This window comes from Cynocephalus volans, chromosome 2, assembly GCF_027409185.1.
Source record: "Cynocephalus volans isolate mCynVol1 chromosome 2, mCynVol1.pri, whole genome shotgun sequence".
In the NCBI taxonomy this organism is placed as follows: domain Eukaryota; kingdom Metazoa; phylum Chordata; class Mammalia; order Dermoptera; family Cynocephalidae; genus Cynocephalus; species Cynocephalus volans.
The window spans coordinates 172,854,809-172,878,694 of record NC_084461.1 but is presented as its reverse complement, the minus strand read 5'-3'; the positions used below and the strand labels follow the sequence as shown (position 1 = coordinate 172,878,694).

The window sequence follows — 23,886 nt, the reverse complement described above, 5'->3', positions numbered from 1 at the left end:
GTAACTTTTCATGTGAATTTTAGCCATTTGTATATTTTCTTTGGTGAAAGGTCCATTCATATCTTTTATGCATTTTTTCATTGGGTTGTTTGTCCTCTCTTATTGAGCCAAATGCATTTTGAGACTTATTTTTTTCTCGTGACCGCATTTGTTGACACTTTTTGTGGGGGAGATTTAGGGTGTATTTCTCTTGGGAGGATTTGTATTTACCTCTGCCAGGAACCCAGAGGTAGAAAGAAATAGGTCTACTTTAAATAAAGCCCTCCCTATATAGTTTTTGGGTGACACAGGTAATGTAATTTCCCCCTTATCTTGCCCTTAATGTTTCTGTGGCTCTGGTGATCTTGTTTTCTGAACAACAACAACAACAAATCAGAACACATTGTCAGAATGGAAGTACTTATGGGGACAAAGGACCAGAATATTCAGTCATGACTGCCTAGGAAAATCCAGATTGTATGTAGTTACGGGGACTTCTTGATCCTGAGTGTTAGAACCCTGGGCAGGGCCAGGTAGACAGATTTGTTGTCATGTCCAGGTTTTTGATCCCTATACCAGCCAGTCACAAAAAAAAAAAAAAGAAAAGAAAAAAAAATTTTTTTTGGCAACTGGCCAGTGGAGGGAATCCAAACTCCTGACCTTGGTGCCTGGTGTTATCAGCACCATGCTGAAACCAAGTGAGCTAACCAGCCAGCCCCAGAATTTGTTGTTATAACTTTTTTGCTTTAAAAAAGCTTTTCTGAGTTAAAAAAAAAAATGTCATCTGGACATGATTCATATGAAAGCAGAATATGAGAGGTTGTTACTAAGATCCTTGGTGCTCACTATGAAATCAAAGAATTGGTGAGGGCAGTGAATACACAAGTACCACTTAAAGTTCAGTGATACAGTATCAGATAGAGGGCCCTTAAGTATTTTTTAAAGTGTTTACTCTTCAGTCAGCTTAGATAAGAGCTCTTTCCCTACTCCCCTCTGCCCTCCCAAAAGTTGAGAATAAATAGAATTTGGTTTGATTCCGGAGGGTAAAATGAGCAGAGAATAGGACTTTTATCTTTTCCAATAACAGGAATATAATTTTTGTGTTATATATGGTACAGCAAACCTGATATAGGAGTTGCTCAGTTTCCCTGGGTTCAGGTTTCAGGACATGCCTCTGGGTTTCCAGCCACTCCCTGAGGTCTCAGATCCCCTCCTGTGAACTTTCACCTGGAGGAAAGTTACTCTTGCCAGTTAGACCTACTTTCAGCACCAACACAGGAAAAATGAGACCACAAGGGACTGGCTTATGCAAATCTAGTGGCTGGGCATGCTCAACAGAGAGCACAGAATATTCTTTTTTTTTTTTGGCTTTTTTGTGACCGGCCGCACCGCGCTCAGCCAGTGAGCGCACCAGCCATCTGTATATAGGATCCGAACCCGCGGCGGGAGCACTGCTGCGCTCCCAGCGCCGCACTCTCCCGAGTGTGCCACAGGGTCGGCCCAGAATATTCTTGAGTATGCCTGGTGCATGTGATAGGGTCTGACCAATGAACATGCTCCAGGAAGAGACTAAGCATGTGCAAGACGAAATGTTACATAACTGGGAGCCATCCCCTTAATTGAATATCCATTAGATAGAGAAACTATAGAAGCCGAATCCCAGGCAAAGGTGGGGTTGTTGCTCACTTTACTGGAGGCAACCCGCACTTTGCTGGCTGAGGTGTGTATACTTTACTTTCTATCAAACTTTCTTTTAGCAAGTGGCTGCTCATTCTTTTGAGCCATCCTGCACTTTGTACTGAACATTCAGTATGGTTTCCTTGCTTTTGTGTTAGACTTGATATCTGTACTGAACTTACTTTTGTGTTAAACTTGGTGTGGGCCCTGCTCGGTCTCTGGAGCTATGCCACTATGTATTTCTTATCTGTTACATTAAATTTGTTCTCACTGAAATGTGGTACATCTACACAATGGAATACTACTCAGCTATAAAAACGAATGAAATACTGCCATTTGCAACAACATGGATGGACCTCGAGAGAATTATATTAAGTGAAACAAGTCAGGCACAGAAAGAGAAATACCACATGTTCTCACTTATTGGTGGGAGCTAACAATTAATATATAAATTCACACACACACATACACACATACACACACAAACGGGGGGGGGGGTAAGAAGATATAACAACCACAATTATTTGAAGTTGATACAACAAACAAACAGAAAGGACATGGTTGGGGGGGAGGGGGGGAGGGAGAAGGGAGGGAGGTTTTGGTGATGGGGAGCATTAATCAGCTACAATGTATATCGACAAAATAAAATTAAAAAAAAAAAAAAAAAAAAAAAAAAAAAAAAAAAAAAAATTTGTTCTCACTGTCTACTGTGACTCTGCCCTTGAATTCTTTCCTGTGGCAGAGTCAAGAACCTGGTAAGAGGACTGGGTAGGTTGAGACTGACTATTGCCCGCCCCCCCCCCCCCCGGGTTCTACCTCTGACATCAAACCTATCTAGATAATGTATGGTTTAGTCTGTTTCTGATACTTATAACAGAAATACCTGGAACTGGGTAATTTATAAAGAAACGATATTTAGTGCTTCCAGTTTCAGAGGCTGGGAAGTCCAAAGTCCTGGGAACACATCTGGTGAGGGCCTTCTTAGGTGGTGGTTTTACAGCAACACAGGGTGTCAACATGGTGGAAATGGAGGAGCAGAGAGAGAGCTAACTCTTCAGTCCTTTTAAAGCCCTCAGAATCACTCCCATTACCACCGTTAAACCATCAGTGGATTAATCCATTTACTTGGGCATGGTCCTCACAATCTAATCACTTCTTCAAGGCCCCACCTTTCAATTACCATAATAGGATTCCCCACCCTCTTAACACTGTCACAGGGAGGGTTAAGTTTCTAATACACAGACTTTGGGAAACACAATTCAATCAACAGCAATGTGAATATGTAAACTTCCCAATGCACTATCAATCCTGAAGTTAACAGTTCATGCAGAATTAAGGTTAAACTGTTATTTTGAAGCTGCTGTAAATTACTACTTCACCCCGCCCCACTCCTGTTTTTTTTTAAATAGGCAGGGGTGCCCGTTAAGATTAAAATTAGATAAGTTGGATAGGTATTCTCACATGTTAGGTGTGGAAAACAAAACAAGTGCATGCTTTAGAGGCAACAATGATGAAATCCTTTTGAAATCCTTTAGTAATTAATCCTTTTGTATTAATTAATATTTAATAAAATAACTAGTTCTAAAAAAAGTCATCTGTAATTTAAGTCAAAATACTTTATCTTAGACAGTGATATGTGTGTGCTATTTTTCTTTCTTCTTTTTTTTTTTTTTGGTGGCTGCAGTGTGGGGATCCAAACTTTTGACCTTGGTGTTATAACACCATGCTCCAACCATCTGAGCTAAACAGCCAACCCCTCTTTTCTTTTTAATGACAAATAATTGTATATATTTATGGAGTACAATGTGATGTTTTGATATATTTTTACACTGTGGAACGATTAAAGCAAACTAATTAAACATATCCACCACCTCACATACTTATTATTTTTTTATGGTGAAAATATTGTGTGTTCTGTTTTTATTGATATCTTAGGGATGGTTGATTAACAATTGATGCACCCTGATAGGGAATATAAACTCCAGGAGAGGTTGATTAGCTTTTGAAAGATTCAAACAGAGGCCTGCATTTCAAAAAGTTTCAGCCATCTTTATCTCAAATCAACACTGAGACTACATAGATTTTCCTTTAGTGAGATAAGTAATATTCATGATGTATGGATTGGCTAGAAATACTGTACAGATGTTGCCTACTCTTGCATGAACAGGATATAGAAATCTAGGGAACCCAATATGTATACCCTTATATGGTGCTCTTGGTTTCGATTCCAAAACAGACTTGTTCAGAAAATCGTGAGAATTACTGTTGTGTTACTTCAACTAGAAGATTTGCTGATCCTGCCCCTAAAATATTTTTTCATGTGTGTCAGATGAATTTTTGATGCAAGGTTTGGTTGGAATTCCTAAAAGGACAGGGAGCTGGGATTTCATCAAGGTTACAGAACAGTTTGTATAACTGATGTTGAGTGCACTTGCATCTAAATGTTTGCGTAGGCAGTAGAGAATTCCAATTCTGTCTGTAGCAGTAGAGAATTCTGTCTGTAACATAACACCGTAAAATTTTAAGTTATGATGGTTGTGCAGTAGAGGAAGTTACAATGTTGAACTCTTATGTTAAACAATGTCTACGGTCAGCGAAGGGGCATACTGCCAATTAGATTCCTGCCTTGGAAATCACCCTGCTCCAATTGTTTTCAGATTCTATACTCATTCAGGAAGGAGAGGACAGTCCTTGAATGTATGGATTAAAATAAGGCATGGGATATCCTGGGAAAGGTAAGGTCGATCCTTCTCTAGTCCTATTTGGACATCTCTACAGCATCAGCCAAAGCTTCCAGAAACTTGACCCCAACCACCTCATAAAACCTGGGGTTATTTGCCAGAATGGTTGGGAAAGGGAGAGAAATCTTTCTTTGGGTGAAAATATTCTGTAATTGGAGGATTAACCGCTAATAATTTTATATAGTTTGACGAAAGCTCTTCTTGGCTCACATTTTTAGACATCAATAAATAATAAAAGGCAACATTTATTGCTGGTCATTTTCTCCTTGTGCTAAGTATTTTACATACATTATCTCATTAATGTTTGTACATTTCCCTACGACCCTATGAATGGATGCTTTTATCCCTATTTTATATGTAAGGAAAGTGATGTGCAGACATTCCATAATTAGGTGTTTGAATGCGAATTCAAACTTAATGTTTCCTGTTTACCACCTATATGCCTATATCTTCTAAGTGGAAGGGATGGGGCAAGTCAACGTCAACATGAGCGTGTAAGCTGAACCTGTTTACAGGAGTTGCCCTCAGGAAGGGAGTCAAGATCTCAAAAACTTAACACATCTTAACGCTTACTTTCATTTACAGCTTCTAACACCTACTCCGGATGAACTCTGTAGAGTGAGGCCACCGGACAGGGCGAGTCTCTTTTTTGCACAGGAGCCAATGAAAAGGCTGGATCTTGTGAGTGCCATGTCGTTCGGCCAGTGGGCTCAGCCGCTGAGCCCCCGCCCCCCCCCCCCTGGGCCGGAAGTTGGAGCCTGGAGCATGTGAGTCCTTTGTGGGCCTGCGGGTTGAGCGAGGTGTTCTCCTCAGGCCTAGCAGAGCCGGACGAATTTCCCGCCCAGGTGTGAGGACGGGGCTCAAACCTGGACAGCCAGAGCCCGTCTGGTGCAGGCTGGGGTGGGCATTTGCTCAGGCACGGAGTGGTGAGGAGGCCCTCCCGGCTCCCCCCGGTCCGCCCCCCTCCCCACCCTGCCCAAAGAAGGGGCGCAAGTTGCTGTGGGCGCTTGGGTGGGGCGGGGGCAGGAAGTCGTTATTTGAAGTTGGGTGTGTGGGAAGAACGCAGGACCTCGAAAAGGTGGGAAGGTTGAGGCCCTAGGAGGGTGAGTGGGCGTGTTATTTGGACGGAAATAGTGGGCAGGCGCGTAGGAGAGCTGTTAGTTTTGGGAAAGGTACTTTTCTCGGGTGGAGAGGGTGGGACTTGCCTTCAGGGTCCTGGCTTCGGGTTAGGCCCCGGTCCTGCTGCCCCAGCGCAGAGCGCGCACTGGGAGAGGTGGAGGAGGAGGAGGCCTAGCCTGCCCTGGGACCCTTCCCACTCCTTTAAGTCAGCCAGGTATCTGCTAACTGTTCAAAGGAGGACATCTATGTTAAGGGAGGGCTTTCTGGAGGAGGTACCTGCATCTATAGAAGTCATGATGGGGTTGAAGGAAGGGTGGAGAAAGAGGATTCCAGAAATCCTGTAATTGGTAGGTGTTACAGCACCTCTCAGTATGTACCAGTTAGGCGACTGATTGTTCTGGATTCTTCGGGTGGTGTTGGGGAGGTGTGAACAGAGTACCAGCTAACTGAAAAAGGGGGCTTTAGCAATTAAAGGGGAGAACTTAATCCTACCTTTATAGTGTAAAAGACGGTAGTTTAATTTAGAAAGTTTTGCAGGTTCTTGAACTATTTCCACCCATACTGTTGACTTAGGAATTATGTGCTGGTCTTTTTATACATGGCCTGATTTCCCTACTCTGTAGCTAATACTTAAGACAGGTTTTCAAAAGTTAAGAGGCTTACTTTCCAGTTAAGAAAGATTCTTCAGGGATCAGAGGCAAATCAGGACAATGAAAGGCGCTCCTTAAAGAGGGAGTCCTGAAATCTGTAGTTTATAAAGTGATTTTGAAGAGGCCTGGTGGACCTTAGATTGGGGAAGTGAGGGAGAGAGTCTCATCCCTCGTTTCCTGGGGGAAAAAAGGATGTTAAATGTGACCTGTGAGATTCACCAGGTATTGTAGGCTCAAAGTAGGAAGGCTCTGTACCCTAGAGACCTCAATTCTGATGAAGTTTGAAAGAAGAGTTTTAAAGGAATTGGATAAAGATTCAGAGAAGCAACTGAAGAGAACAAGGAGATGAGTTTTTTTTTTTTTTTTTTTTAAAAGATGACCGGTAAGGGGATCTTAACCCTTGAATTGGTGTTGTTAGCACCACGCTCAGCCAGCGAGCTAACCGGCCATCCCTATATGGGATCCGAACCCGGGGCCTTGGTATTCTCAACACCGCACTCTCCTGAGTGAGCCACGGGCCGGCCCGAAGGAGATGAGTTTAATGTGATTCTAGACTGGGAGAAAATTAGGACTCCAGCATAAAAAAGAGAAGCCAATAACAAAGCAAACCCATAAATATTTACTGACAGTATAATTTTATCTTTTTTTTTTTTTTTTTTTGATGGCTGGCCGCTACAGGGATCCAAACCCTTGATCTTGGTATTGTAACACTGCACTTTAACCAACTGGAAAGTATAATTTTATGATATGGTTATGTTCACTGTAAACGTGTTTATAAACCAAAATCATATTCATAACATGAAAATTGCTTTCTTCTATAACAGGCAGTTAACTTATAGGGCTGAGTTCTCTGAGAGGCTGTTTCAGTAGAAAATATATGTAAGTTCAAGGAGAGCTTGGACCTCTGCAGTATTGCAGATGGAGGATGTTTAGAATATTACAGGCTCACATAGAAGCTTTTAAAGTGAGTGTGTTACAGAAGATGGTATCACTGGTCTGACTCAAAGTAATTTTTTAATGCTTTGTGAGTTTGTCTTGAAGGAAAAAGAAAACAATTCTGAATCTTTAATCTTTTAAAAATGCTGGCAGGTAGTTAATCAGAACAGGATCAACATCTGTGTCCTCTACAGACTTTCGATGGATCCCATCCGACCGCCATTTAGGGGCCCTTCTCCTGGCTACCCATCTCAATGTGTTCGGATGCCAGGCTGTTGGCCACAAGCTCCTAAACCTTTGGACTCAGCCCTGGGCAGTGCAGGACCTGCAGGCAGAGGCTATGTATTTGGAAAGCCAGAGGAACCAAGCACACAGAATGGGCCAACGCGAAGGGTAAGACCACACCTGGATACATAATTGTGTACAGCTTACCCTGTGATCACAGCAAGTAATAATTTCAAAAAAGAAGAAAACTGTGAAGGCCTATACAAAAATAAAGTTTTAGGGTTTTTTTTCCCCTTCAATATGTAGTTGTAAGGGGCCGGCCTGTGGCTCACTCGGGAGAGTGCGGTGCTGATAACGCCAAGGCCACGGGTTCGTATCCCATATAGGGATGGCTGGTTCGCTCACTGGCTGAGTGTGGTGCTGACAATATGTAGCTGTATCTTCTGGGCACATACTTAAAATCCTAGAGTTGCAAATCTAGCAAAAATGCCTTATAATGAACACTAGATGGACTTGGGTAAGTGCTTTATGTCCATCCATCCATCCACCCACAATTGATAGGTTTAAAGATACAACCTTTTGCTCTTTTCTGAGTGTTTAGATTTTCACCCTGGGTTTGGCTCTGTGGTATTTAGTAGCAACTTTTGCTTCTGAGGTAGTGATTTTTAGAGTTCTTTTCAGAAGGCTCTTTGCTTAAATCTTTTTTTTTTTTTTTTTTTTTGTCTTTTTCGTGACCGGCACTCAGCCAGTGAGTGCACCGGTCATTCCTATATAGGATCCGAACCTGCGGCGGGAGCGTTGCTGCGCTCCCAGCGCTGCACTCTCCCGAGTGCGCCACGGGCTCGGCCCTCTTTGCTCAAATTTTAAAGAAAAAGATCTTCAACCATTGCTACTGCTGTGCGAACACTTACACATGTGTGCATTTTTAATCTTTTTTTTCCCCCTTTTTAAAAATTGAATCATAATTGATTATGCATATTTTGGGGATTGAATGTTGACATGTGTTGATCAAATCAATATTACTAGTATGTGTCTTGTTACAAATTCTACTTATTCTTTATGCCCCTTGTCCAATCTCTTCCTATCCCCCCTCCCTCCCCCCTCCCACCACTGATAACCCTAGATTTCTTCCCTCCCTCTGAAAGAGTAATGGTTACCCTGTTGATTTATTGCCTAGGTGATCTATCCAATGCTGAAAGGTGTGTTCAGGTCCCCCAATATTATCATAAAGCAGATGCTTCTTCTGTCACCCTGGAATGGGATCTTCAGTCATTGCTACTGCTGTGTGAACACTTACACATGTGTGCATTCTTAATCTCTTAATTATAAACTGCACAGTAACTTTAAGAACAGTATTTGTCTGTAATTAATATATGTCAAAGATAAAAAGTTAGCAAGTATAGGAAGAGTTCAGTAATGCGGTTATGGTAACTTTAAGTTGACAGTGTCAACTGTAATGTTTTGAAAGAAGAAAAATTTTTGACAATAATCTTGTATGTTTTCTCAGATGAATTGCTTGAGTTTGTGTGTGGCTTTTATTCATGTGGCAGCTCTAACTGGTATAACAAGACTAAACTTTCAAGACTTCTGTAAGAAGATAGTAGCAGGTTTTGTTGGATGTTAAACAAACCCCAAACCTCTGATACCCTTAAATGACCTAGCTTTTTTGAAAATTTAAGTACACTTATGCTCTCTTACCTAGGGTATACAGGAAATAAATAAGACAAATGGAAAGGTTATTCTTTTCTGTTGCATTTTATTATACTGTACCTCAAATCATGGACTTTTAATAGTAACTATTTATGCTTAAAAACTTAATAGGACATGGTTATGGGCATTTAAAAAAAATTTCTATAAAATATTTTTATCTCTTATTTCTATAACATTTATACAATATGAAGAAAATTATTTTATTATTTACCAGGACTTTAAGAAAACCATTGTTTCTGGAGTTATAAATTACATTTTAGAGTAACTTTATTTTTTGATTTTCCACAGGAATCTGTGGGTTTGGTCTCCATGTTTCGAGGCCTGGGTCTCGAGACAGTGTCCCAAACCCCTCTAACACGAGAAGTACCTCCTTTAGGTATGTCAAAAACTAACTTGAGAAATTGTGGTCGTATGTATGATTGCTTCATTTTTAAAAGGGAACAGTTTATCTTCAGAAAAATAACTGTACTTTAAAACATGTTCGACTCAGTTACAGCTGGGGTTTGGTTCTTTCATTCAGGTAGAGGCATTTTAGGTCGAGGGTTGTCTGCTAATATGGGGCGCAGGGACAGAGAAGAACCTCGTCCTGCTTTTCCGGATCCTTCAGTATTGGCAGCTGGGGACAGCAAGGTGGCAGAGGCCCTTGTTGGTTGGAAGAGGTGGGTAAAATTTCCTTCTCTCGTAGCCATTGACTTCAGATGGAATATGTCTATAGGGCCAAAGAGAAACTTTAAGAAGGTTGTGTTATCTCACAAACAAGCAATGCCTGGTTGGAAATTTTCCAAGAGTAGTTAGCAGCTGCTGATCTAGTCAGTCATTGGAAGAGGGTAAAAGTAGTTCTCCCCTGGGTGGGTCAACTAAATTTGTCTTCTTAACAAGTTACCCTGATCGTAGTTCATTAATCTGGGTGAGTCGAGCTTTCCCCACAATTCTGCTGAAGACAGTTCTGAGAGTCAGTATTGATAGCAGTTGGTGAATGAGTCATGTTGGCATATTGGACTTTGAGGGAATCCCAAGGCTGTGCTTGTGTCCCTTTTGCTGTCTCCTCCAACAAGGTAATGTAGACTTGGGGGAATAATCGGGAGGGGGCAGGGCTGGCCCATGGCTCACTTGGGAGAGTGTGGTGCTGACAACACCAAGGCCATGGGTTCAGATCCCTATATAGGGATGGCCGGTTAGCTCACTTGGGAAAGCATGGTGCTGACAACACGAAGTCAAGGGATAAGATCCCCTTACTGGCCATCTTTTATTTTAAAAAAAAAAGATGAGGCATAAATAGAAGCGTGATTAAGAGAGCCCTGATTCGCCTGTCTTTTCAACATTCCAGAATGCTTGGAAGAGGAAGTTCAGAAGCTTCTTTATTACCATTAGGAAGAGCAGCTGGGGGTATAGGCAGAGGAGTGGACAAGCCTCCCAGTGCATCCAGCCTCACTTTCCGGAATCACCCGCGGCTGTCATCACCACCTCTGCCCCAGTCCTCTCTCCACTCTCCAGATCATCCTCTGGTCCTGACTGCAGAGCACAAGGAAAAGTAAGTCAGGGGCATCCTTCTCTGCTTAGTAGTGACAGGAGGAGGAGGTGCCTAATGAACCTCTATGTTTTGGCTGGTGTGTGGTATTGTGAACACCGTGTCTAGAGTCCTCCTTGGTGATAGGTACTGCAGGTTGTTTCATTTAGTTTTTGCTGGTGGGAGATTGACAAAGAGGTGGGACAATTCTTGATGAAGTGAAATGGGTTTAACAGTGAATATATAGCACATACCAGAGAGTGGCGTCGTGGCGTTTTTTTCCTTCTTAATTCACACAGACTATTCTTTGTCATGTTGAAAATAAGAAAAAATCATTTAGGAAAAATATTATGGCACTTCATCTTTCTCTTTTGGAACTAAATCTTGTGTTCTTAGCTGGCCTACTTTATTCCAGTGATGTTATTACTAGAACAGATAGGGTGACCTTGCATCTCTAATTAGACATTGTTAAGAATTTCTTTTCTAGCCTTCAAAGCTTGCTTTTGTATGTCTTGGTTCTTGGTTTGTGTATCTCTAAGCAAAGTGTGAAAAAATACTTACCCCAGTCTTTTTTTTTTTTTTTTTTTTTTTTTGGGTGTGAGTTGGTTGGTTGCTTTGTTTTTAGTATATGTTGGTGCTTTTGTTTTTATTTTTATTTTCCAGAGAGCTTTTGGTGAAGCAGGGATCAAAAGGAACACCTCAATCTTTGGGACTGAACCTCATCAAAATACAGTGTCATAATGAAGCAGTTTATCAATATCATGTGACTTTCAGGTATTCACAGCTTCTCTCTCTGTATCGTTCACTTCTTAGAAGGCAGTAATGAAATAGTTCCCCTGAGATAACTGAATATTTTTCTTTATGATTCTTGATGAATCTCCCATGCAATAATGCATGTACTCAGATCCTTTCAGGAAGTTTAAGGTTAACATTTTATGATTATGTGTGTATTTAGCTATCTTACCAATTCAGATTTTAATTTAGTAGGTGTGGGTTTATGTGTGAGGCTAGAAGTGGATTTAATGTGAAATTAATGAAGCTTAGGTTCAGGCCTTTTACTTGCATTTGCCCTTTCCATGACCTTTTAACTTATTTTGTATATGTGATTTTGTATTCCTTTTCTTAAAGGTTCCTTCCCCCCCAAATGGTGTAAGATACACACCCCACAAAACCTGGATCTTCCCCTGCATGAGTCATTATACCAACATTTGACATCTCCACAGTGACAGTCTAGGGTTTTTTGTTGGTTTGTTTGTTTGGTGGCTGGCCAGTATGGGAATCCAAACCCTTGGTGGTATCAACACCATGCTCTCCCAAGTGACCTACTGGCCAGCCCCAGTCTAGGATTAAATTTGAGAGTGAGAAAATCAGAGAAAATTACTCATATTTTATATCAATAACTTTAGGATTCATCATATTTTTTCTAAAATTAAGAACTCCTATTAGTTTGTGTTCTCTTTTAAGATCTTAGGGGAGTCATTAACAGGAAGTTATTAGCTGGAATTATGAAAATGAGTGTTCTGAAATATCTGTGAAGAAAATGAGAATATGGAAGTTAAATTGTTTTAATTGAAAAATAACAATTGTAAAAAATAACAGTTGTGTATTTATGGGATACATTGTGATGTTTTGATACATGTACACATTATAGAAAGATTAAATCAAGCTAATTAACATATTCACCACTTCACCTACTTATTATTTTTTGTGGTGAGAACATTTAAAATTTCTTTTAGCAATTTCGAAATATGCAGTCCATTATTATTAACTGTGGTCACCATACTGTGTAACAGATCACTAAAACTTACTCCTCCTAACTGAAACTTTGTACGCTTAAGACCAACATTCTCCCCCTACTCCTGTAACCACCGTTCTACTTTCTGATTCTGTGCATTCAACTTTTTAAAATTCCACACATAGGTAAGATCATGAAGTATTTATCTTTCTGTGCTTGGCTTATTTCACTTAACATAATTTCCTCAATGTTCATCCATGATGTTGCAAATGACAGGACTTCCTTCTTTCTAAAAGCTGTACTGTATTCCATTGTGTATGTACACCATATTTTCTTTGTCCATTCATCCATGATAGACACTTATTGTCTCCATGTCTTGGTGGTTGTGAATAATGCTAAAATGAACATGGGAGTGCAGATATCTCTTCAACATACTAATTTCAATTCCTTTGGATACATACTGAGAAGTGGGATCACTGAATCATATGGTCGTTCTATTTTTAGTTTTTGAGGAACCTCCATACTGTTTTCCAAAATGTCTGTACTAGGAAGTCTGAATTTTTGAAGGACAGCTACCAGTTGGTTGTACAAGAGGAGGAAGTGGAGTGAAAGAAAGAAGAAAGGAAAAGATAGGGGAAAAATACCCTCAGGACATGTTATAAACACCAAAGGAAGGATCCATTTGAATAAGGAGGAGGGGTTGACATTGGCCACAGGAAAAAAAGTTATTGTATTTGCTTTTGAGGGCCCCCTTGGTGATCTTCTAGTAGCTTTGTTTGAGTTATAGAGAAAAAACTAGGAGATTAAAGGAATAGGAGGAGCATAGACCATGAGAAGTAGACAATGAATTGGCCACTCATTTAAAAAGTTTGTAAGGATTGGGAAGTGGAATGATAATTAAAGAGGGTAGGATTGCTTTAGTGGTTTTTATGAGGTAAGAAAGCAGAGCTGAACACACAGGACAGGTGAAGGAAAAGAGAAAAGAGGGTGAAATTGAACCTTAGGAAACAGGATTATTGTGGAACGTAAGAGGAGGAGATGAACATTGAAGAGAGGGAGACTCCTTTCTCTGAAAGTGGATTGACAGATGTTAACGAAGCAGAAAGGGGTATAGCAGCCCTAACAGGTCTGTCTCCATCGACTGGCCATGGAGAAGATGTGGGTTGATAGGTTTCGAGATTATAGACATGGATCTTTGGAGCCACAATGTGAAGGTGCTGCCAGGTCATTGAGAGAATCCTGAGCACATAGATGTATTACAGTAGACTGGCCATCCTTTAGCTTCCTTGTAGTATGTGAAGGGGGTCTAGGAAGACAAACTGAAATATTGTGCTTAGAACTCATCTCTTAAGTATGCAGGTATGGATTTTGGAAGGAATGTGATGTTAGCATGTGAGTGTTTAGTTTTGGGACAGCTGTATTGTATTACCACTTGATTTTTTTTTTTTCTTTTATCTTTCTTCATGTGCTTGAACATCCTTGACCCTTTTTAGCCTTGGATTTGTTTAAACTTTGCAGTTGTAGAACAAGGTTGTTTGTTACTGTGATAGAATAGGACCATCTGTGTAAAGTAGCTACTGGAGTTTTTCAAAACTGTAAGACTTTTGACAGTGAATCAATAAAAAGTTGAAATTGCCATAAGTAAAAAATGGTTACAGTAAAATCCTGTTTTTTATACTTTTATTTTGTTTTAGAGTGTGTATCTCTGAATACTCTAGAGCAGGGCTTGGCAAATGACGGTTGGTCCAAAGGTCAACCCTGTCCACTGCTTGTTTTTGTAATAAAGTTTTATTGACACATAGCCATGCTCATTTGTTTACATATTGTTGATGACTGCTTTCGTGCTACAGGGCAGCAAAGTCCAAAGTATTTACTATCTGGCCCTTTACATAAAAAATTTTCTGATCCCCTGACCTTAAAGTCTGCAAGAATATACACTGACATGTTAAGGAGGTTGTCCTCCAGTGGCGGTATTATGCGTTGTTTTTATTTTCTTTTGCTTTACCTATATTTTCTAATGTTTCTGCTGTGAGTGGGTATCCTTAAGTCAAAGTTCTGTTTTTAGTCAGATATGTAATTTTTTACTATGACCACTAGGTGGAGCAGCAGTCACAAATGAGTGCTTCTCTAACACACCTGTTGCACAGCTGTGATAAAGATGGCTGTTTGAGCGTGGTGCCAGTAATGCCAAAGTCAGGGGTTCAGATCCCCTTACCGGCCAGCTGCCAAAAAAAAAGGGAAAAAAAGATTGCTGTTTTAAAACCCTCTTTATTAAATTTTCTAGCCCCAATGTGGAGTGCAAAAGCATGAGGTTTGGCATGTTGAAGGACCATCAAGCTGTCACCGGAAACGTCACTGCTTTTGATGGATCTATTCTCTATCTGCCTATCAAGCTTCAACAAGTGAGACACAATAGGAAATGTACTTTCGGATGAAACCTAAGAGTGCTCTGGTGTTTTGAGTGGTGGGAAACCATAGGACTTGGTAGATTTGTCATTTCTTTTTACTTGTGTATATTTATTTGCTAGGTTCTTGATTTAAAAAGTCAAAGGAAAACTGATGGTGCCGCGATCTGCATTAAGATTCAGTTGACAAAGATCCTGGAGCCCTGTTCTGACTTGTGCATTCCCTTCTACAATGTTGTTTTCCGTCGGTAAGAAAACAGCGGAAGCCTTATTTTCCTTTAACTCCAGTCTTGTATTTGCAGTAGTGCTCTTCAGGAAGCTTGGATGGTATTACACTACAGGGTATACATAGATGGGTTTGGGAGCATTTAATAATAAATGGATTATATTGAGGCTAAATTACTTAAAAATTATCTCACAAGTGATGGGCCAGATTTGGGTATGTGAAATTAGGTTTGGAGGTAGCTAGCTAGGAGAATAGGTTCCTTTGGATTCATTCAGGAACTTTAAAAACAGATGTTTATAGTATATATTTAGTGGTGTTGTTAGTGAGGGGGCTACTTAAAGAGGTACTGTGCAAAAATAGTTACTGGGAGGAATTTTTCAGTCCCTTGAATTTTTGGATTACAGATAGCTCAAAATTATTTAACTTCTTTTGAGACTTCCTAATTTTCATACACTGTTATTCCTAAACTACAAGAGTACTTCAAAAAGTTCATGGAAAGATTTGTATTATGTTTTAATTCTATTTTTCCATAAACTTTTTGAAGTACCTTTGTACCTCTTACTTAATGAAACACAGAACCTAATTTCTACCTAGTTAGCTGAACTGCCAAGAACAAAAATAGCTCCCTTTGCCAGACTGTTACTCACAAACTTAGAAAGTGGCTCTCTTATGTTCTTTTTAGTAAATGGTGAAAATTGAGCCTGGGAAATCAACTTGATGTTTGGCTAGTGAGTAAGTAGGAAAGATTTCAGTCAGTTGTGCATAATCAAAGATAAATGCTCTGGTAATTTTTCTTTTTCTTTTAGAAAGATTGTTCTCAACATAAAAGCTATATTGTGTTAACAGCATGAATATTTCTGACCCTTTAGACTTGCAAAGGAAAATAGAGCTCAGAGTAGTGGAGCCCAATTTTATTATTCTTCTATTAGAAAACCCATTCTTGCTCTTTATTTTAGGGTAATGAAACTTTTAGATATGAAGCTTGTGGGGAGAAACTTCTATGACCCTACAAATGCTATGATACTACAGCAACACAGGTTAGTGGTTTTTTTCCCCCTCCCTCACTTTTGAATGTTCTGGAAAAACATTTTTCATTACGACCATTATATTTAAGACAAACATCTGAGCAGTATTTTATAGTAGTGAATACAACTTATCAGTTAAATCTCTTCCTTAATTTGGTTATTTAGTAAATTTGCAGTTTAATTTAATTTGATTTAATTTAATTTGTTTCCTGGAGCTTTCTCACTGTTATTACGGAAGGGCAGTATCAGCTCAAAGTATTTTATCAAAAGAGGGCATGGAAGTATCTGTATTTCTTTTAGAACCCTGGGGTAAAGATCACATCTCTCTCCAGATTGCAGATCTGGCCAGGCTATGCAGCTAGCATCCGGAGGACAGATGGAGGGCTTTTCCTGCTAGCTGATGTCTCCCATAAAGTCATTCGGAACGATTCTGTGCTGGATGTCATGTGAGTGAATGATGGGATCTACCTTTAATATGCTGACGATTTTCTGGAAAGTTTAGTAGTAGCTGGTAATAATACAGACGACATTGTTCTGCTTGGCTTTTTAATTGTAGAAAAGCTGAGGAGAACTGAATGGATGTGCTCTTTTCTCTAATTCCTACAGAGTTAGGCATCTGAATAGACATCTGCTGTGCTTTGAGGAGGAACTTTATTTATTTATTTATTTATTTATTATTTTTATTTGTATTTTTAATTGGTTATGAATATTCATGGGGTACAAAGCAAATTGTCACCACTTGTGCCTAAGATGTGATGGCCAGATCCATACTAGCAGCATGTGCATTACCATAAATTGTGATTATATCCCGTGTCCTCCACCCAATTAGTCCCCCAATTATCCCCAGGAGGAATTTTATTTAAATCTATTATTAAGAAGATTTGATTTGATAGATACACATCTTGAGTTTTTGTTTAATAACATACAATGTATGTGTTACTGTAGTAAATATAGATATTTTTATTGGTAGCATGAAATCTCGTCTTATATGTAAGTCTGCGTGCATCTCTGATTTTTTTAGGCTATATACTTAGAAGTGGAATTAGTTAATGGAAGGGCTGAACATTTTAAAGGCTTTTAATATATAATATAACATTTAAATATGAATAGACAGATTACCCTCTAGAAGATTTATTCAGTTTATTTTCCCCACCAGCTTTGGACAACCACTGTGCTCCCAGGCTTAGAAATCTTGGCTTCTCTGATACATTCACTCATTGTTTTAGTATGTAGTTCCTGAACTCCAGTTATGTCCCGGAGTCTTGGGATATATCAACTAACAAAACAAGATTTCTTCCCTCATGGAGCTTAGCTTGTAGTCAGGTGAGATAACCAATAAACAATAAACATAGTAAATAAATTGTACAGTGTATTAGAAGTGAAAAGAGGTCCTTGGTAGCTCGCCGTGATCGTATAGTGGTTAGAAGTGAAAAGAGTGAGCACAGGGTAGGGGAGATCAGGAGTACTGGGCTGGGGCTGGGGTGGGGAGTTGCATTTTTACATAGAGTGGTCAAGTTCATTTGAGCAAACGCTTGAAAGGGGCGAGGGAGTTAGCCAGCTGAATGTATGGGAGAAGAGAGTTCTTGGCAGAGGGACAGCTGGCATAAAGACCTTAAGATAGAGATATGCACGCCTCAAGCCGAGTGCATGAGCTAAGAGTGGTAGAAGATGGACTAGATGGAGGAGCTTGTTATGTATGGCTTTGTAAGGCCATTGTGAAGATTTTAACTTGTACTGGGTGACATGTAGGTCTCTCAGCCTAGAAGTGGCAGGGTCTCACTTAAATTAAAACTGGAGGGATAGGTTTGGTAGAATGAGGTCAGAGGTAAGGTGACCAGTTAGGAGGCTGTTGCAATCCAGTTGAGAGATGAGGATGGTAGCGGTGCAGGTGTAGACAGGTAGACAGATTGAGGATATCTTTTTTCTTTTTTCTTTTTTTTTTTTTTTTTTTTTTTTTAAGATGACCGGTAAGGGGATCTTAACCCTTGACTTGGTGTTGTCAGCACCACGCTCAGCCAGTGAGCAAACCGGCCATCCGTATATGGGATCCGAACCCGTGGCCTTGGTGTTATCAGCACCGCACTCTCCTGAGTGAGCCACGGGCCAGCCCTGTGGATACCTTTTGAAAGTAGCAGTTGGTCAGCTTCCTGACTAGACATGGGATGTGAGAGGAAGAGTGAAGTTGAGAATGGCTCAGACTTTGCAATTGTTGATTCTCTTTCTCCTAGACTATAAGCCCCTCTGTAGCAGAGTCCTTGTGTTTTTTTCTCACATTGTGCACCCAGACCTAGTTTATTGCCTAGCATGTAGTGAGTGTTCAAGAATACTTATTAAATAAAAGTATATGTCTTCAAATCCACTGTTTCTTTCTTTATAGTTTTCTGCTTTTGCTTTTCTGCTTAGAAAGGTCTTCTTATTTTATAATTTATTTATTTTTATCAATGTTTTAAACCCTCTGGAATTTATCTTGGTATGATGTTGGGATCATCATAGTTGTCTTAATGCTATTACACAGTTTATTTTTAAAATTTAAAAAAATTTTAGATTAATCAAGTGCAGTAGTGAGAAGGGGGAAAAAGTAGAACAAGGAGTTTGATCTGCAACTGACTGAACAATCAACAGAGATGACAGACGCCCTTCAGACCAGCCTGTTACACAACTTCCTGAAAGACATTATTTTCCTCCACGGAGTTAATCACTGCCTTTATCTTGTGCTAAAATACTTGGATTTATTTCTGAACATTTCATTTTGATCCACTGGTCCAAGCCAATGTGGTACTGTTTTAAATACTTTAATTTTATTATGTTTTAATATTTGTCAGAGAATTCTGTTTTCAGAATTTTCATAATGAATGCCACCCATTTACTCTTTTTTTTTTTTAAAAGATGACCGGTAAGGGGATCTTAACCCTTGACTTGGTGTTGTCAGCACCATGCTCATCAGCCAGTGAGCGAACCGGCCATCTGTATATGGGATCCGAACCTGGGGCCTTGGTGTTATCAGCACCGCACTCTCCCGAGTGAGCCACGGGCCGGCCCCCATTTACTCTTTAGTGTGATCCTTTGAATAATTTAGTGAAAATAAGAGAAAAGTCAGTTGGCATTTTGATTGGCATTGACCATGGAGAATGTTCAGTGAATCTTCCTATTTAGATATATGGCATGTCTTTCCATTTATTGAAATTTATGTTATTTTTATTAAGATTTTAGTGAATGGTGAGTGTTTGTGTTTACGCAAAAGCTACGTGTAGGTGAGCTATGTATTGTATACTATGATTATTTTTGTTTCCTGTTTCCTGTACAATTGGTTATCTTGGATGTAAAGATTTTTTTTTTTTTTTTTTTTTTTTTACATTTTCTAAGTACAGAATTTTATATGTACTTACCATGATTCAAATTCACACCCACTTGTGTACTCTCCTCACTACAGATTCAAACACTAGGTATTTTGTCAATTTCATCTTCCTTTCCCCTTGCCCCAAATTTCTTGGGTGGTCTAAATCAAATTAGATCTAGCTTTGAGCCCCTTTCCTCCAAGACAGTCAGAAGTCCTGTGTCAGGCATCACCTCATTATATCACACACAGATGCTGATATGTCTGTGACCCTGGTCTTACTGCAGCTGCGGTTTCTGAGTGCTCAGCCCCACAGAGCATGCCCAAGGCAGTCAGGGGAGCTCTGCAGTCTCAGTCCTCCCACGTACCCTTCAACTGTTGTGGGCCTGGCATTCTTCCATCCGGTGCCCTTTGTGTTCTTACGTATCACTGGAAACCACAAAAGAGCGATTATTTTCCTGGACATAGGATGACCTCAGTCTTTTCGCCCAGGAGTGGTTTACGTACTCCTAAAAGGTAGCGAGCCAACTAAGGTTTATCAAATAAGGTTATATTTCATATGTCGCTATTAAGTTCTCAATAAGATTTAATGATCTATTCCCTGGAATTTAATACCATCTTAGAAATGTCTATTAAATCCCACTTGCCTTCAGTTTGCCTGGTTGCTCTCTGGGCTGGCTGAACCCCCACTGTCGTGGACTCCCCTTCCCCTTCGATGGGGAGTCTCCTGTATCTCAGATCCGATGACTGCTGCTTTCTCGGTTTACTCCCTTATTTTGTTGTAGAGTTTATCCTCCAGTACTTTCCTGAGGAACTCTACATTGGGGGAAATGATTTTCAGACCTTACATCTTTGAAAATGTTTTTAGTTTACTTTAGTTTGATTGGGTAACAAATTCTAGGTTAGAGGTACGTTTTCCTCAGAATTTTGAAGGCATTGCTCTCTTGTCATTGCTTTTAGATTTGCTGTTGAAAGATCTAAAGCCATTTTGATTTCTGATTCCAGAGTCTTTGTATGTCTCCTCTCACTCCTTCCTGCCCTTTTGGAAGCTTTGGGAGTTTTTCTTTACCCCAGTCTTCTGAAATATTATTTGTTCTTTATTCTTTCCGGCATCTCTTAAGATTCTATCTGGGATGATTTTCCTTTTGCCTGAAGAATTCCCTGTAGTGTGTCCTTTTGTGCAGAATCTGCTAGTGACAAAATCTTTCAGTTTTTATCTAAGTGTCTTTTATCTTTCCTTTAACTTAGAATTCTGGGTTTGGCAGTTATTTCTTTCAGCACTTTGAAAATATTTTGTTATCTTCTGGCTTACATTGTTTCCACTGACAAATCAACTGCCAGTGTTACTGTTGTCTTCTTAATTCTTTTTTAAAATTTTTGTCTTTGGTTTTCAGAAGTTTTGCTATAACATATCTAGTGTGGTTTCTGTTAAAGAAAACATTATTAATCACACTTGTTAAAGAATGGTAAGGCAGACTTTATTCAGGACCATCCCAATAGATATTGGGACCCTGCAATGGGATTTTGCAGTAGGGGAGATAAATTGGGCCCAACTCTGATTACAACAAGGTGAAGTGGGGATTTATAGCCAAGAATTTGGGTGGGGATCAGTGGATGGAAAATTACTAACAGGAAAGATCAGAGGTCAGGGGGGATACTGGCTGAATCCACCTAACAGGATTCTTGCTGCAGGCAGGCCACGGTAATCAGATCTCACCTGGGGGATGGTGGAGGATGAGGAATTTGATCAGATATGTTGGGTGATCATATATCAGGGGTGGGGGATCCTGGATGAACTGACTTAGTAGGATTCTTGCTAAAATTGGACAATGTGGAGATGAACATGGAAGCCCAAAAGTCAGAGCTTGGTTGGGATAAGATTGAGAAGAACCTAATTAGAGTTTGGTCAAGGAGAGAATCTTTGTCATTTCCCAGTATTTATACTGCTTGGCCCTTGTGTAATCCTCTTCCCTTGAGTGTGGGATGGATTTACAGACATGTCTCCAATGACTAGTATATTAGTTCATTTTCTGTTGCTTGTAACAGAATACCTGAAACTGCATAATTTATGAACAAATAGAATTTATTTCTTACAGTTTCAGAGGCTGAAAGTCCAAAGTCCAGGGAGCACATGTGGTGAGAGCATTGTTCTTGGTGGTAACTCTCTGCTGTCTTTGGTGCTCTCTCTCACTGTCCCTTGGATCAGTCACCCTGGGGGAACCCAGCTGGCATGTTGTAGGACATCCCTGAGGAGTGGCCCCCCAAAGTGAGCTTAGAAGCAGATCCTCCATCCTTGAGCCTGAGGTGACTAGAGTCCGGGCTGAAACCTTGCTTGCAACCTTGTGAGAGACTGAACCAGAAGCATCCAGCTAAGCCACACTCGAACTGAACCACAGCAACTGTGAGATAATGAATCTATAAGTACATATATATAAACAAATATAAGTAAGGTAATATATGAATATATGTGTGTGTCATTTCTAACAGCTTTATTGAGATATGATTCACACACTGTACAGTCTGCCCATTTAAAGTGTACAAGTCATTGTCTTTTAGTACAGTCACAGAGTTGTATATCCGTCACTACAGTTAGTTTCAGAATATTTTTATCACCTCAAGAAGAAACCCCACACTTCTTAGCCATCACTTCCCGATTTCTAGGCAACCACTAATTTACTTTCTGTCTACTGTGAATATTTCATATAAATGGAATCATGTATGTATAATATTCTTTCAGTTAGCGTAATGTTTTCAAGATTCATACACGTCATAGCGTGTATCAGTATTTCATTCCTTTTATGGCTAAATAATATACCACTGCATGGATATATATACCATATTTTGTTTATCCATTCATCGGTTCATGGACATTTGGGTTGTTTTCACCTTTTGGCTATTATGAATAATGCTGCTATTGGCCTTCATGTACAAATTTTTGTTTGGACATAGGTTGTCATTTCTCTTGTGTAGATATGTAGGATTGGAATTGCTGGATCATATGTTCTATGTTTAACCATCTAAGGAACTGCCAAATTGTTTACAAAAGCTGTAAAATGGTATAACCATTTTACATTCCCACCAGCAGTGTATGAGGGTTCCAATTTGTCTGCATCTTCGCCAACACTTATTATCTGTGTTTTTTATTCTAACCATCTTGGTGGGTGTGAAGTTGTGTCTCATTGTGATTTTGGTTTGCATTTCCCTTATGACTAATGATGTCAAGCATCTTTTCATACAACTATTGGCCATTCATGTGTCTTCTTTAGAGAAATGTCTATTTAGATCCTTTGCCCATTTTTAAATTGGTTTGTTGCCATCTTGTTTTTCTTTTTTCTTTTTTTTTGGTGGCTGGCTGCCATGGGGATCTGAACCCCATGACTTTGGTGTTATGAGGCTGTACTGTAACCAACTGAGCTAACCAGCCAGCCCCTGGTCTTCTTATTGAGTTGTAAGAGTTCTTTATATATTCTAGATCCAAATCCCTTATGATATATATGATGTGGAAATATTTTCTCTCATTATATGGGTTGCCTTTTTCCTTTCTTCATAGTGTTTTTGAAGAACAAAAGTTTTTAATTTTGATGAAGACCTAGTCATCCATTTTTTCTTTTGTTACCTGTGCATTTGGTCTCATATATAAAAATTCATTCCCAAATATGAGATCATGGAGCTTTACCCTTATGTACTGAGGTTTGTTTTATAGTCTATCATATGGTTGGTCTGTACTAGAGAATGTTCTGTGTGCTGCACTTTGGCCATGGTAATTTGAAGTCAAAACTTTTTTGCCATGTATCAAGGAGAGTGCAAGAGTTAGGATTATAGTGTACCTTTATGTAGGAAGCAGAAATTCTTCCAAGGGAGGGTTGAGATCTTGACATACAGAAACCCATGGCAAACAAGAAAGAGAAGCACTAAGGTCATCCAAGAATGTGTGTGTGAACCATGTCTCAGATTCCAGCCACAGGTAAGAAGGAGCCATAGTATCAGTGACTCAAGTATCAGTGACCCTGGAATATGGACTAAATAAACAAAATGACCTTTCACAAATGCGAAGATGAAGGAATGCCTTCATGAAGTTTGACCAAATTTTTACCATTTGATTGCTGGCCTAACATATCCCCTGGTAGTGGCTTGGACTGGTTTGAGGACTTATCTGGCTTCTTTCCTAAAGAACACTCCCTTGTGCATTGAGCAGAAACAAGACAATCTAGGACTAAACAAAATACATAAAAGATGACTTTATACATATACATAACAACAAAGGCAAAGCAAGCAAATGGACAATAATCAAGCTAATGGCAAAAATATTTTCAAATGGTGTATCTACATTCAAAACCCAAGCCCTAATGACCTCATACGAAGACCTGGGTCTAATATGCCAAGGAATGTACTTCTGAGCCAACTAGGCCTGACTGCCTTATATAAAGACCTAAGGCTAATGACAAAGACCTATTCAACTATAAATCCTGGAATAACGAAGTAAATTCAGCAACTATCATTATGTACCTGTTCTTGTTTTTTGTTTTTCAGTCTGGCTTCTTTCACTCAGTATGATTATTTTGAGATCATCCATGTTGTTGTATGGATCAAAAGTTGATTCCTTTTCTTTGTTGAGTA

At 39.6% G+C, this 23,886-nt stretch overlaps 1 protein-coding gene across 2 annotated transcripts in view; it reads left to right on the top strand.

The window, feature by feature from the left end:
* The first annotated feature begins 7,303 nt into the window (after positions 1–7,303).
* The window catches only part of PIWIL2 (piwi like RNA-mediated gene silencing 2), a 64,529-nt gene continuing 47,946 nt past the window's right edge, over positions 7,304–23,886 (top strand). For both annotated transcript variants that reach the window (XM_063087089.1, XM_063087088.1), the window contains exons 1-9: positions 7,304–7,495; positions 9,326–9,413; positions 9,558–9,696; positions 10,365–10,568; positions 11,208–11,318; positions 14,564–14,681; positions 14,808–14,932; positions 15,867–15,947; positions 16,268–16,381. In XM_063087089.1, coding sequence (XP_062943159.1) covers positions 7,304–7,495; positions 9,326–9,413; positions 9,558–9,696; positions 10,365–10,568; positions 11,208–11,318; positions 14,564–14,681; positions 14,808–14,932; positions 15,867–15,947; positions 16,268–16,381 — 1,172 coding nt within the window. The remainder of the gene's footprint in view (positions 7,496–9,325; positions 9,414–9,557; positions 9,697–10,364; positions 10,569–11,207; positions 11,319–14,563; positions 14,682–14,807; positions 14,933–15,866; positions 15,948–16,267; positions 16,382–23,886) is intronic.